Source organism: Coturnix japonica, chromosome 1, assembly GCF_054131305.1.
Source record: "Coturnix japonica strain WE chromosome 1, WE-NBRP24, whole genome shotgun sequence".
NCBI classification, from domain to species: domain Eukaryota; kingdom Metazoa; phylum Chordata; class Aves; order Galliformes; family Phasianidae; genus Coturnix; species Coturnix japonica.
The window spans coordinates 206,930-219,836 of NC_140663.1; the positions used below are offsets into that span (position 1 = coordinate 206,930).

General features: G+C 59.9%; 1 protein-coding gene across 1 annotated transcript in view; it reads right to left on the reverse strand.

Annotated features, from left to right (window-relative positions):
* LOC146762217 (staphylococcal nuclease domain-containing protein 1-like) overlaps positions 1–12,907 on the reverse strand; it is a 94,777-nt gene that overhangs the window by 76,140 nt on the left and 5,730 nt on the right. Inside the window, exons 2-3 of the mRNA XM_085510614.1 lie at positions 10,400–10,546; positions 111–231 (exon numbers count right to left, since the gene is read on the reverse strand). Of these exons, the coding sequence (XP_085366740.1) occupies positions 111–231; positions 10,400–10,546 (268 nt within the window). The remainder of the gene's footprint in view (positions 1–110; positions 232–10,399; positions 10,547–12,907) is intronic.

The following is a 12,907-nucleotide window of genomic DNA, read 5'->3' on the forward strand; positions in this document are numbered from 1 at the left end:
TCTCCCACCCCACATCCCCTGCCCCACATCTCCCGCCCCATAGCTCCAGCCCCACATCTCCCGCCCCACATCCCCTGCCCCACACCCCCACACCTCCCGCCCCATCTCACCTTTCCCCAGGTAGACGTTCCCGTACTCCCGCCCTTGGGGCGTTTTATACTCGACAGTGAAACAAACCTCCTTCCCGATCAGCTTCCGGCGCAGGAACTCGCGGGCGGGGAAAGCCCAGGGCTGGGACAAAGGACACGGACACATTGAGCCCCATAGAGCCTGACCCATAGATCATAGCGTGCCCCATAGATCACACTGCGCCCCATAGAGCCTGCCCCATAGATCACAGTGTGCCCCATAGATCACATTGTGCCCCATAGAGCCTGCCCCATAGATCACACTGTGCCCCATAGATCACACTGTGCCCCATAGATCACACTGTGCCCCATAGATCAGTGTGCCCCATAGAGCCTGCCCCATAGAGCCTGCCCCATAGATCAGTGTGCCCCATAGATCACACTGTGTCCCATAGAGCCTGCCCCATAGAGCCTGCCCCATAGATCAGTGTGCCCCATAGATCACATTGTGCCCCATAGATCACACTGCGCCCCATAGAGCCTGCCCCATAGATCACACTGTGCCCCATAGATCACACTGTGCCCCATAGAGCCTGCCCCATAGATCACACTGTGCCCCATAGAGCCTGCCCCATAGATCAGTGTGCCCCATAGATCAGTGTGCCCCATAGATCAGTGTGCCCCATACAGCCTGCCCCACAGATCAGTGTGCCCCATAGATCACATTGTGCCCCATAGAGCCTGCCCCATAGATCAGTGTGCCCCATAGATCAGTGTGCCCCATAGAGCCTGCCCCATAGAGCCTGCCCCATAGATCACACTGTGCCCCATAGAGCCTGCCCCATAGATCACACTGTGCCCCATAGAGCCTGCCCCATAGATCAGTGTGCCCCATAGAGCCTGCCCCACAGATCACCACACTGTGCCCCATAGATCACATTGTGCCCCATAGATCCTGCCCCATAGATCACACTGTGCCCCATAGAGCCTGCCCCATAGATCAGTGTGCCCCATAGAGCCTGCCCCATAGATCACCACACTGTGCCCCATAGATCACATTGTGCCCCATAGATCCTGCCCCATAGATCACACTGTGCCCCATAGAGCCTGCCCCATAGATCACACTGCGCCCCATAGAGCCTGCCCCATAGATCAGTGTGCCCCATAGATCACACTGCGCCCCATAGATCACATTGTGCCCCATAGATCACAGTGTGCCCCATTGATCACATTGTGCCCCATAAAGCCTGCCCCATAGATCCTGCCCCATAGAGCCTGCCCCATAGATCACACTGCGCCCCATACAGCCTGCCCCATAGATCCTGCCCCATAGAGCCTGCCCCATAGATCAGTCTGCCCCACAGAGCCTGCCCCATAGAGCCTGCCCCATAGATCACACTGTACCCCATAGAGCCTGCCCCATAGATCACACTGTACCCCATAGAGCCTGCCCCATAGATCACACTGTGCCCCATAGAGCCTGCCCCATAGAGCCTGCCCCATAGATCACACTGTGCCCCATAGATCACACTGTGCCCCATAGAGCCTGCCCCATAGATCACACTGTGCCCCATAGAGCCTGCCCCATAGATCAGTGTGCCCCATACAGCCTGCCCCATAGATCAGTGTGCCCCATAGAGCCTGCCCCATAGATCACACTGTGCCCCATAGATCACATTGTGCCCCATAGATCAGTGTGCCCCATAGAGCCTGCCCCATAGATCACACTGTGCCCCATAGAGCCTGCCCCATAGATCACACTGTGCCCCATAGATCACACTGTGCCCCATAGAGCCTGCCCCATAGATCAGTGTGCCCCATAGATCAGTGTGCCCCATAGATCACACTGCGCCCCATAGAGCCTGCCCCATAGATCACACTGCGCCCCATAGATCACACTGTGCCCCATAGAGCCTGCCCCATAGATCACACTGTGCACCATAGAGCCTGCCCCATAGATTACAGTGTGCCCCATAGAGCCTGCCCCATAGAGCCTGCCCCATAGATCACACTGTGCCCCATAGAGCCTGCCCCATAGATCACAGTGTGCCCCATAGATCCTGCCCCATAGATCAGTGTGCGCCCCATAGATCACACTGCGCCCCATAGAGCCTGCCCCATAGATCACATTGTGCCCCATAGATCCTGCCCCATAGATCACACTGTGCCCCATAGAGCCTGCCCCATAGATCAGTGTGCCCCATAGAGCCTGCCCCATAGATCAGTGTGCCCCATAGAGCCTGCCCCATAGATCACCACACTGTGCCCCATAGATCACATTGTGCCCCATAGATCCTGCCCCATAGATCACACTGTGCCCCATAGATCACATTGTGCCCCATAGAGCCTGCCCCATAGATCACAGTGTGCCCCATAGAGCCTGCCCCATAGATCACACTGTGCCCCATAGATCACATTGTGCCCCATAGATCCTGCCCCATAGATCACACTGTGCCCCATAGAGCCTGCCCCATAGATCAGTGTGCCCCATAGAGCCTGCCCCATAGATCCTGCCCCATAGATCACAGTGTGCCCCATAGAGCCTGCCCCATAGATCACACTGTGCCCCATAGATCAGTGTGCCCCATAGATCACACTGTGCCCCATAGAGCCTGCCCCATAGATCACACTGTGCCCCATAGATCCTGTCCCATAGATCACACTGCGCCCCATAGATCCTGCCCCACAGATCCTGCCCCATAGATCACACTGCGCCCCATAGAGCCTGTCCCATAGATCACACTGCGCCCCATAGAGCCTGCCCCATAGATCACATTGTGCCCCATAGATCACACTGTGCCCCATAGATCCATAGAATCCCCATAGCCCCCCATTGAGGCCCCCATGATCCCCATAGCCCCCCATTGAGGCCCCCATGATCCCCATAGCCCCCCATTGAGGACCCCAGGGTCCCTACAGCCCCCCACTGGGGTCCCCATAGCCCCGCAATGGGGTCCCCAGTGCCCCCATAGCCCCCCATTGAGACCCCATAGCCCCCCACTGGGACCCCATAGCCCACCACTGGGGTCCCCAGTGTCCCCATAGCCTCCCATTGAGGACCCCAGTGTCCCCATAGCCCCCCATTGAGGTCCCCATAGACCCCCATTAAGGTCCCCATGGTCCCCATAGACCCCATTGATGTCTCCATAGCCCCCAGTTGAGGTTCCCAGAGTCCCCATAGCCCCCCATTGAGACCCCATAGCCCCCCATTGAGGACCCCATGGTCCCCATAGCCCTCCATTGAGACCCCATAGCCCCCCATTGAGGTTTCATAGGGTCCCCATAGCCCCCCATTGAGACCTCATAGCCCCCCCATTGAGGTCCCCATAGCCCCCATTGGGGTCCCCAGGGTCCCCATAGCCCCCCATTGAGACCCCATAGCCCCCCATTGAGGACCCCAGGGTCCCCATAGCCCCCCAACCCCATATGAGGGGATATAGCCCCCCCTCCACCCCCCCCCCAGCCCCACAGGGGGGATATAGGGACCCCCCCCCAGCCCCATAGGGTGGATATAGCCCCCCCCTCAGCCCCATAGGAGGGTTATAGACCCCCACCCAGCCCCATAGGAAAGATATAGCCCCCCCCACCCTCCCCCAGCCCCATAGGTTGGATACAGCGCCCCCCTCAGCCCCAAATCCCATGAGGGTATATAGCCCCCACCCAGCCCCATAGGGGGGATATAGGGCCCCCCCCCCACCCCATAGGTTGGATACAGCCCCCCCCTCAGCCCCATAAGGAGGATAGAGGCCCCCCCCCCAACCCCATAGGAGGGATATAGCCCCCCCCCAGCCCCATAGGGGGGATATGGGGTCGCCCCCCAACCCCATAGGGGGGGATATAGCCCCCCCCACCCCACCCCCAGCCCATAGGGGGGATATAGGGACCCCCCCATCCCCATATGTTGGATATACCTCCCCCAGCCCCATAGGGGGATATAGCCCCTCCCCACCCCCCCCCCAGCCCCATAGGGGGATATAGCCCCTCCCCACCCCCCCCAGCCTCATAGGGGGATATAGCCCCCCCTCAGCCCCATAGGGGGGATATAGGGACCCCCAAATCCCATATGAGGGTATATAGCCCCCCCTCAGCCCTATAGGAGGGATATAGGGTCCCCCCCCAGCCCCATAGGGGGGATATAGGGGTCCAACGTCACCCATAGGTGGTACATAAGCCCCCCCCCCCCCCCCGCCCCATAGGGGTCCAATGTCACCCATATAGTGGGGGGTCACACAACAACCCCTCCCCATCCCCATAGGGGGGATATAGCCCCCCCCTCAGCCCCATAGGAGGGATATAGCCCCCCCCCCCAGTCCCCATAGGGGGGATATAGGGCCCCCCCCCCATCCCATAGGTTGGATATAGCCCCCCCCCCAGCCCCAAAAGGGGGATATAGCCCCCCGCCCAGCCCCATAAGGGCGATATAGCCCCCCCCCCAGCCCCAAAAGGGGGATATAGCCCCCCGCCCAGCCCCATAAGGGCGATATAGCCCCCCCCCCAGCCCCAAAAGGGGGATATAGCCCCCCCCCCAGCCCCATAAGGGGGATATAGCCCCCCCTTCAGCCCCATAGGGGGTACATAAGGAGGGTCCCCCCCCCTCAGCCCCATAGGGGGATATAGGGTTTCAATGTCACCCATAGGGGGTACATAAGCCCTCCCGCCCCCCCCCAAGCCCCATAAGGGGGATATAGGGCCCCCCCCCCCAGCCCCATAGGGGTCCAATATCACCCATGGGGGGGTGTTCCCCCCCCCCCCCCATCACCCATAGAGGGAATAGAGGCCCCCCTCCCAACCCCCCCAGCCCCATAGGGGGATATAGCCCCCCCCCAGCTCCATATGGGGGTTATAGGGACCACCCCCATCCCCATAGGTTGGATATAGCCCCCCCCAGACCCCCGGCCCCCCCAGCCCCATAGGGGGTTATAGCCCCCCCCCAGCCCCATAGGTTGGATATAGCCCCCCACCCCAAATCCCATATGAGGGTATATAGCCCACCCCAGCCCCATAGGGGGGATATAGGGACCCCCCCCCCCCATCCCCATAGTTTGGATATAGCCCCCCCAGCCCCATAAGTTGGATATAGCCCCCCCCTCAGCCCCATAGGAAGGATATAGCCCCCCCCCCAACCCCATAGGAAGGATATAGCCCCCCCCCCCTCAGCCCCATAGGTTGGATATAGCCCCCCCCCAGCCCCATAGGTTGGATATAGACCCCCCCTCCCCACCCAGCCCCATAGGGGAGGGTATAGTTTCCCCCCCCAGCCCCATAGGGGGGATACAGGGACCCCCCCCACACCAGCCCCATAGGTTGGATATAGCCCCCCCCAGCCCCATAGGAAGGATACAGCCCCTCCCCACCCCCTCCCATCCCCATAGGGGGGATATAGGGACCCCCCCCCATGCCCATATGTTGGATATAGCCCCCCCCAGCCCCATAAGTTGGATATAGCCCCCCCCTCAGCCCCATAGGTTGGATATAGCCCCCCCCATCCCCATAGGGTTATATAGGCCCCCCCCCCATCCCCATAGGTTGGATATAGGCCCCCCCCCCATCCCCATAGGGCTATATAGCCCCCCCCATCCCCATAGGGTTCTATAGCCCCCCCCATCCCCATAGGGTTATATAGCCCCCCCATCCCCATAGGGTTATATAGCCCCCCCCATCCCCATAGGGTTCTATAGCCCCCCCCATCCCCATAGGGTTCTATAGCCCCCCCATCCCCATAGGGTTCTATAGCCCCCCCATCCCCATAGGGTTCTATAGCCCCCCCATCCCCATAGGGTTATATAGCCCCCCCCATCCCCATAGGGTTATATAGCCCCCCCCATCCCCATAGGGTTATATAGCCCCCCCATCCCCATAGGGTTATATAGCCCCCCCCAGCCCCATAGGGTTCTATAGCCCCCCCCATCCCCATAGGGTTATATAGCCCCCCCCATCCCCATAGGGTTCTATAGCCCCCCCCAGCCCCATAGGGTTCTATAGCCCCCCCCATCCCCATAGGGTTATATTGTCCCCCCGATCCCCATAGGTTGGATATAGCCCCCCCCCCCAGCCCCATAGGGGTTAAAGCCCCCCCCCCCCCATAGAGGGGATATAGCCCCCCCTCAGCGCCCAGCCCCATAGGAAGGATATAGTCCCCCCCCCCAGCCCCCAGCCCCATAGGGGGATATAGGGACACCCCCCAGCCCCATAGGAGGGATATAGCCCCCCCCCCCCAGCCCCCATCCCCATAGGGGGGATATAGGGATCCCCCTCCCCATCCCCATAGGGGGATATAGCCCCTCCCCGGCCCCCCCAGCCCCATAGGGGGGATATAGGGCCCCCCCAGCCCCATAGGTTGGATATAGCCCCCCCCCCGGCCCCCCCAGCCCCATAGGAGGGATATAGCCCCCCCCAACCCCCCTCAGCCCCATAGGGAAGATATAGACCCCCCCATCCCAGCCCCATAGGGGCTATATAGGGTCCTCCCCCCCCCCAGCCCCATAGGAGGGATATAGCCCCCCCCCCCCCCCAGCCCCCAGCCCCATAGGGTTATATAGCCCCCCCCCATCCCCATAGGGCTATATAGCCCCCCCCCATCCCCATAGGGCTATATAGCCCCCCCCCATCCCCATAGGGTTCTATAGCCCCCCCCCATCCCCATAGGGTTATATAGCCCCCCCCCCATCCCCATAGGGTTATATAGCCCCCCCATCCCCATAGGGTTCTATAGCCCCCCCCCCCCCCCATAGGGTTATATAGCCCCCCCCCATCCCCATAGGGTTATATAGCCCCCCCATCCCCATAGGGTTCTATAGCCCCCCCATCCCCATAGGGTTATATAGCCCCCCCCATCCCCATATGTTGGATATAGCCCCCCCCCTCAGCCCCATAATGGGGATATAGCCCCCCCCCAGCCCCATAGGGGTTATATAGGCCCCCCCCCCCATCCCCATAGGTTGGATATAGCCCCCCCCCTCCAGCCCCATAGGGGTTATAGCCCCCCCCATCCCCATAGGGTTATACAGCCCCCCCCATCCCCATAGGGTTATATAGCCCCCCCCCCCATCCCCATAGGGTTCTATAGCCCCCCCCCATCCCCATAGGGTTCTATAGCCCCCCCCCCATCCCCATAGGGTTCTATAGCCCCCCCCCATCCCCATAGGGTTATACAGCCCCCCCCATCCCCATAGGGTTATATAGCCCCCCCCATCCCCATAGGGTTCTATAGCCCCTCCCATCCCCATAGGGTTCTATAGCCCCCCCCCATCCCCATAGGGTTCTATAGCCCCCCCCCATCCCCATAGGGTTATATAGCCCCCTCCCATCCCCATAGGGTTCTATAGCCCCCCCCCATCCCCATAGGGTTATATAGCCCCCCCCCATCCCCATAGGGTTATATAGCCCCCCCCATCCCCATAGGGTTCTATAGCCCCCCCCCCATCCCCATAGGGTTATATAGCCCCCCCATCCCCATAGGGTTCTATAGCCCCCTCCCATCCCCATAGGGTTCTATAGCCCCCCCCCATCCCCATAGGGTTATATAGCCCCCCCCATCCCCATAGGGTTCTATAGCCCCCCCCATCCCCATAGGGTTCTATAGCCCCCCCCATCCCCATAGGGTTCTATAGCCCCCCCCCATCCCCATAGGGTTATATAGCCCCCCCCCATCCCCATAGGGTTCTATAGCCCCCCCCATCCCCATAGGGTTATATAGCCCCCCCCCATCCCCATAGGAGGGATATAGCCCCCCCCCCCAGCCCCCAGCCCCATAGGAAGGATATAGTCCCCCCCCCCAGCCCCCAGCCCCATAGGGGGGATATAGGGACACCCCCCAGCCCCATAGGTTGGATATAGCCCCCCCCCACCCCCCAAATCCCATATGAGGGTATAAACCCCCCCCCAGCCCCATAGGAGGGATATAGCCCCCCCCCCCCCAGCCCCCATCCCCATAGGGGGGAAATAGGGACCCCCCTCCCCATCCCCATAGGGGGATATAGCCCCCCCCCCCCCGGCCCCCCCAGCCCCATAGGGAAGATATAGCCCCCCCCCCAGCCCCATAGGAGGGATATAGCCCCCCCCCATCCCCATAGGGTTCTATAGCCCCCCCCCCAGCCCCATAGGTTGGATATAGCCCCCCCCCCATCCCCATAGGGTTATATAGCCCCCCCCATCCCCATAGGGTTCTATAGCCCCCCCCCCATCCCCATAGGGTTCTATAGCCCCCCCATCCCCATAGGGTTCTATAGCCCCCCCCATCCCCATAGGGTTATATAGCCCCCCCCCATCCCCATAGGGTTATATAGCCCCTCCCATCCCCATAGGGTTCTATAGCCCCCCCCATCCCCATAGGGTTATATAGCCCCCCCCCAGCCCCATAGGGTTATATAGCCCCCTCCCATCCCCATAGGGTTATATAGCCCCCCCCATCCCCATAGGTTGAATACAGCCCCTCCCCACCACCACCCCCCCAGCCCCATAGGGGGATATAGGGAACCCCCCCCAATCCCATAAGAGGGTATATAGCCCCCCTATCTCCATAGGTTGGATATAGCCCCCCCCCCCCCAATTCCCATATGAGGGTATATAGCCCCTCTCCAGCCCCATAGGGGGATATAGCCCCCCCCAGCCCCATAGGGGGGATATAGGGCCCCCCCAGCCCCATAGGTTGGATATAGCCCCGCCCCCGGCCCCCCCAGCCCCATAGGTTGGATATAGCCCCCCCCCCGGCCCCCCCAGCCCCATAGGAGGGATATAGCCCCCCCCAGCCCCATAGGAAGGATATAGCCCCCCCCAACCCCCCTCAGCCCCATAGGGAAGATATAGACCCCCCCATCCCAGCCCCATAGGGGCTATATAGGGTCCTCCCCCCCCCCAGCCCCATAGGAGGGATATAGCCCCCCCCCCCCTCAGCCCCATAGGTTGGATATAGCCCCCCCCTCAGCCCCATAGGAGGGATATAGCCCCCCCCCCCAGCCCCCAGCCCCATAGGAAGGATATAGCCCCTCCCCACCCCCCCCCCAGCCCATAGGGGGGATATAGGGATGCCCCCCCATCCCCATATGTTGGATATAGCCCCCCCCAGCCCCATAGGAGGGATATAGCCCCCCCCCCCTCAGCCCCATAGGTTGGATATAGCCCCCCTCAGCCCCATAGGAAGGATATAGCCCCCCCCCCATCCCCATAGGTTGGATATAGCCCCCCCCCAGCCCCATAGGTTGGATATAGCCCCCCCCCAGCCCCCCGGCCCCCCCCAGCCCCATAGGGGGTTATAGACCCCCCCATCCCATCCCCATAGGGTTCTATAGCCCCCCCCTATCCCCATAGGGTTCTATAGCCCCTCCCATCCCCATAGGGTTCTATAGGCCCCCCCCCCATCCCCATAGGGTTATACAGCCCCCCCCATCCCCATAGGTTGGATACAGACCCCCCCTCCCCACCCAGCCCCATAGGGGAGGGTATAGTTTCCCCCCCCAGCCCCATAGGGGGGATACAGGGACCCCCCCCCCACCAGCCCCATAGGTTGGATATAGCCCCCCCCAGCCCCATAGGAAGGATATAGCCCTCCCCAAGCCCCCCCAGCCCCATAGGGAAGATATAGACCCCCCCATCCCAGTCCCATAGGGGGTACATAAAAAGGGTCCCCCCCCACTCAGCCCCATATGTTGGATATAGCCCCCCCCCAGCCCCATAGGGGGGATATGGGGTTGCTCCCCAGCCCCATAGGAGGGATATAGCCCCCCCCCCCAGCCCCATAGGTAGGATATAGCCCCCTCCCACCCTCCCCCAGCCCCATAGGGGGGATATAGGGACCCCCCCCAACCCCATATGTTGGATATACCCCCCCCAGCCCCATAGGGGGATATAGACCCTCCCCACCCCCCCCAGCCTCATAGGGGGATATAGCCCCCCCCCAGCCCCATAGGGAGGATATAGCCCCCCACCCCAAATCCCATATGAGGGTATATAGCCCCCCCCAGCCCCATAGGGGGGATATAGGGACCCCCCCCATCCCCATAGGTTGGATATAGACCCCCCCTCCCCACCCAGCCCCATAGGGGAGGGTATAGTTTCCCCCCCCAGCCCCATAGGGGTTATATAGGACCCCCCCATCCCCATAGGTTGGATATAGCCCCCCCCCTCCAGCCCCATAGGGGTTATAGCCCCCCCCCCCATAGAGGGGATATAGACCCCCCCCCATCCCCATAGGGTTCTATAGCCCCCCCCATCCCCATAGGGTTATACAGCCCCCCCCATCCCCATAGGGTTCTATAGCCCCCCCATCCCCATAGGTTGGATATAGCCCCCCCCATCCCCATAGGGTTCTATAGCCCCCCCCATATATCAGGCACCTCATCGGGGGTCTCCTTGGCGTCGTGCCCCCCCCCCGCTCTCCGTGCCAGGCTCCCCGCCCTGATGTTGCTCAGGTTGATTTGTCTCTCGGGGGGGGGGCCACCGCGGGGCTGCCCACGGACAATGATGGCGCAGCCCGACAGCACCTGGGGGGGGGCAAATAACATAGATATAATACATTATAATATATAGAATATACAGCAACACTGGCAGCAACCAGCCACCCCCCCCCCCATTAAACCCTATTATAACGCCCACCCCCCCCCGCCCATTAAGCTCCATTATATTGCCCCCCCCATTAAGCTCTATTACAGTGCCCACCCACCCACCCCCCCATCAAGATCTATTACATTGCCCCCCCCCATTAAGCTCTATTATAATGCCCCCCCCATTAAACTCTATTACATTGCCCCCCCCATTAAGCCCCATTATATTGCCCACCCAACCCCCCCCCCATTAAACTCTATTACGCTCCCCACCCCCCCCCCATTAAGCTCCATTATATTGCCCACCCACACACCCACCCCCCCATTAAGATCTATTACAGGGCCCCCCCCATTAACCTCTATTATAATGCCCCCCCCATTAAGCCCCATTATATTGCCCACCCAACCCCCCCCCATTAAGCTCCATTATATTGCCCACCCACACACACACCCCCCCATTAAGATCTATTACAGGGCCCCCACCCATTAAGCTCTATTACATTGCCCACCCCCCCATTACAATGCCCCCCCATTAAGCTCCATTATATTGCCCACCCCCCCCCACCCACCCCCCCGTTAAGATCTATTACGTTGCCCCCCCCATTAAGCCCTATTACAGTGCCCCCCCCATTAAGCTCTATTGTACTGCCCCCCCATTAAGCTCCATTATATTGCCCACCCCCCCCATTAAGATCTATTACATTGGCCCCCCCATTAAGCTCCATTAGATTGCCCACCCCCCCCATTAATCTCTATTACAAAGCCCCCCCCATCCCATTAATCTCTATTACAAAGCCCCCCCATTACAATGCCCACCCCCCCATTAAGCCCCATTATATTGCCCCCCCCCATTAAACTCTATTACGTTGCCCCCCCCATTAAGATCTATTACATTGCCCACCCCCCCCATTAATCTCTATTATAATACCCCCCCATTAAGCCCCATTATATTGCCCACCCCCCAACCCCCCATTAAGCTCTATTACAGTGCCCCCCCCATTAATCTCTATTATAATGCCCACCCCCCCATTAAGCTCCATTACATTGCCCCCCCCATTACAATGCCCCCTCCCCATTAATCTCTATTACATTGCCCCCCCCATTGAGCTCCATTATATTGCCCCCCCCATTAAGCTCTATCACAGTGCCCACCCCCCCATTACAATGCCCCCCCATTAACCTCTATTATATTGCCCCCCCATTAACCTCTATTACAATGCCCCCCCCATTAATCTCTATTATAATGCCCCCCCCATTAAGCTCCATTATATTGCTCCCCCATTACAATGCCCCCCCCCATTAAGCTCTATTACAATGCCCACCCCCCCCATTAAACTCTATTACAGTGCCCCCCCCATTGAGCTCCATTATATTGCCCACCCCATTAACCTCTATTACATTCCCCCCCCATTACAATGCCCACCCCCCCATTAATCTCTATTACAAAGCCCCCCCCATTACAATGCCCACCCCCCCATTAAGCTCCATTATATTGCCTGCCCCCCCATTAAACTCTATTACAGTGCCCCCCCCATCAAGATCTATTACAATGCCCCCCCATTAATCTCTATTATAATGCCCCCCCATTAACCTCTATTACAATGCCCCCCCCATTAAGCCCCATTATATTGCCCACCCACACATCCACCCCCCCCATTAATCTCTATAACAGTGCCCCCCCCCATTAAGCTCTATTACAAACCCCCCCCATTACAATGCCCACCCCCCCATTAATCTCTATTATATTGCCCACCCCCCCCATTAAGCTCCATTACATTGCCCCCCCCATTACAATGCCCCCTCCCCATTAAACTCTATTACAGTGCCCCCCCCTTAAGCTCCATTATATTGCCCCCCCCCCCCCATTAATCTCTATTACAATGCCCTACACCCACCCCATAGCAGGGCCCAGACCCCATAGATGAGGACCCCAGACCCACATACTGCCCCCTAAGTGACCCTATATGGGGTGACCCCCCCCCATTGCCCCATAGCAGGGTCCAGACCCCATAGAGGAGGACCCCAGACCCATATAGTGCCCCTAAGTGACCCTATATGGGGTGTTCCCCCCCACACCACCCCATAGTAGGGTCCAGACCCCATATAGGGTGAGGACCCCAGACCCACATAGTGCCCCATAAGTGACCCTATATGGGGTGACCCCCCTATAGCAGAGTCCAGACCCCATATAGGGGACCCCAGACCCACATAGTGCCCCCCAAGTGACCCTATAAGGGTTGTCCTCCCCCATAGCAGGGCCCAGACCCCATAGATGAAGACCCCAGACCCACATAGAGCCCC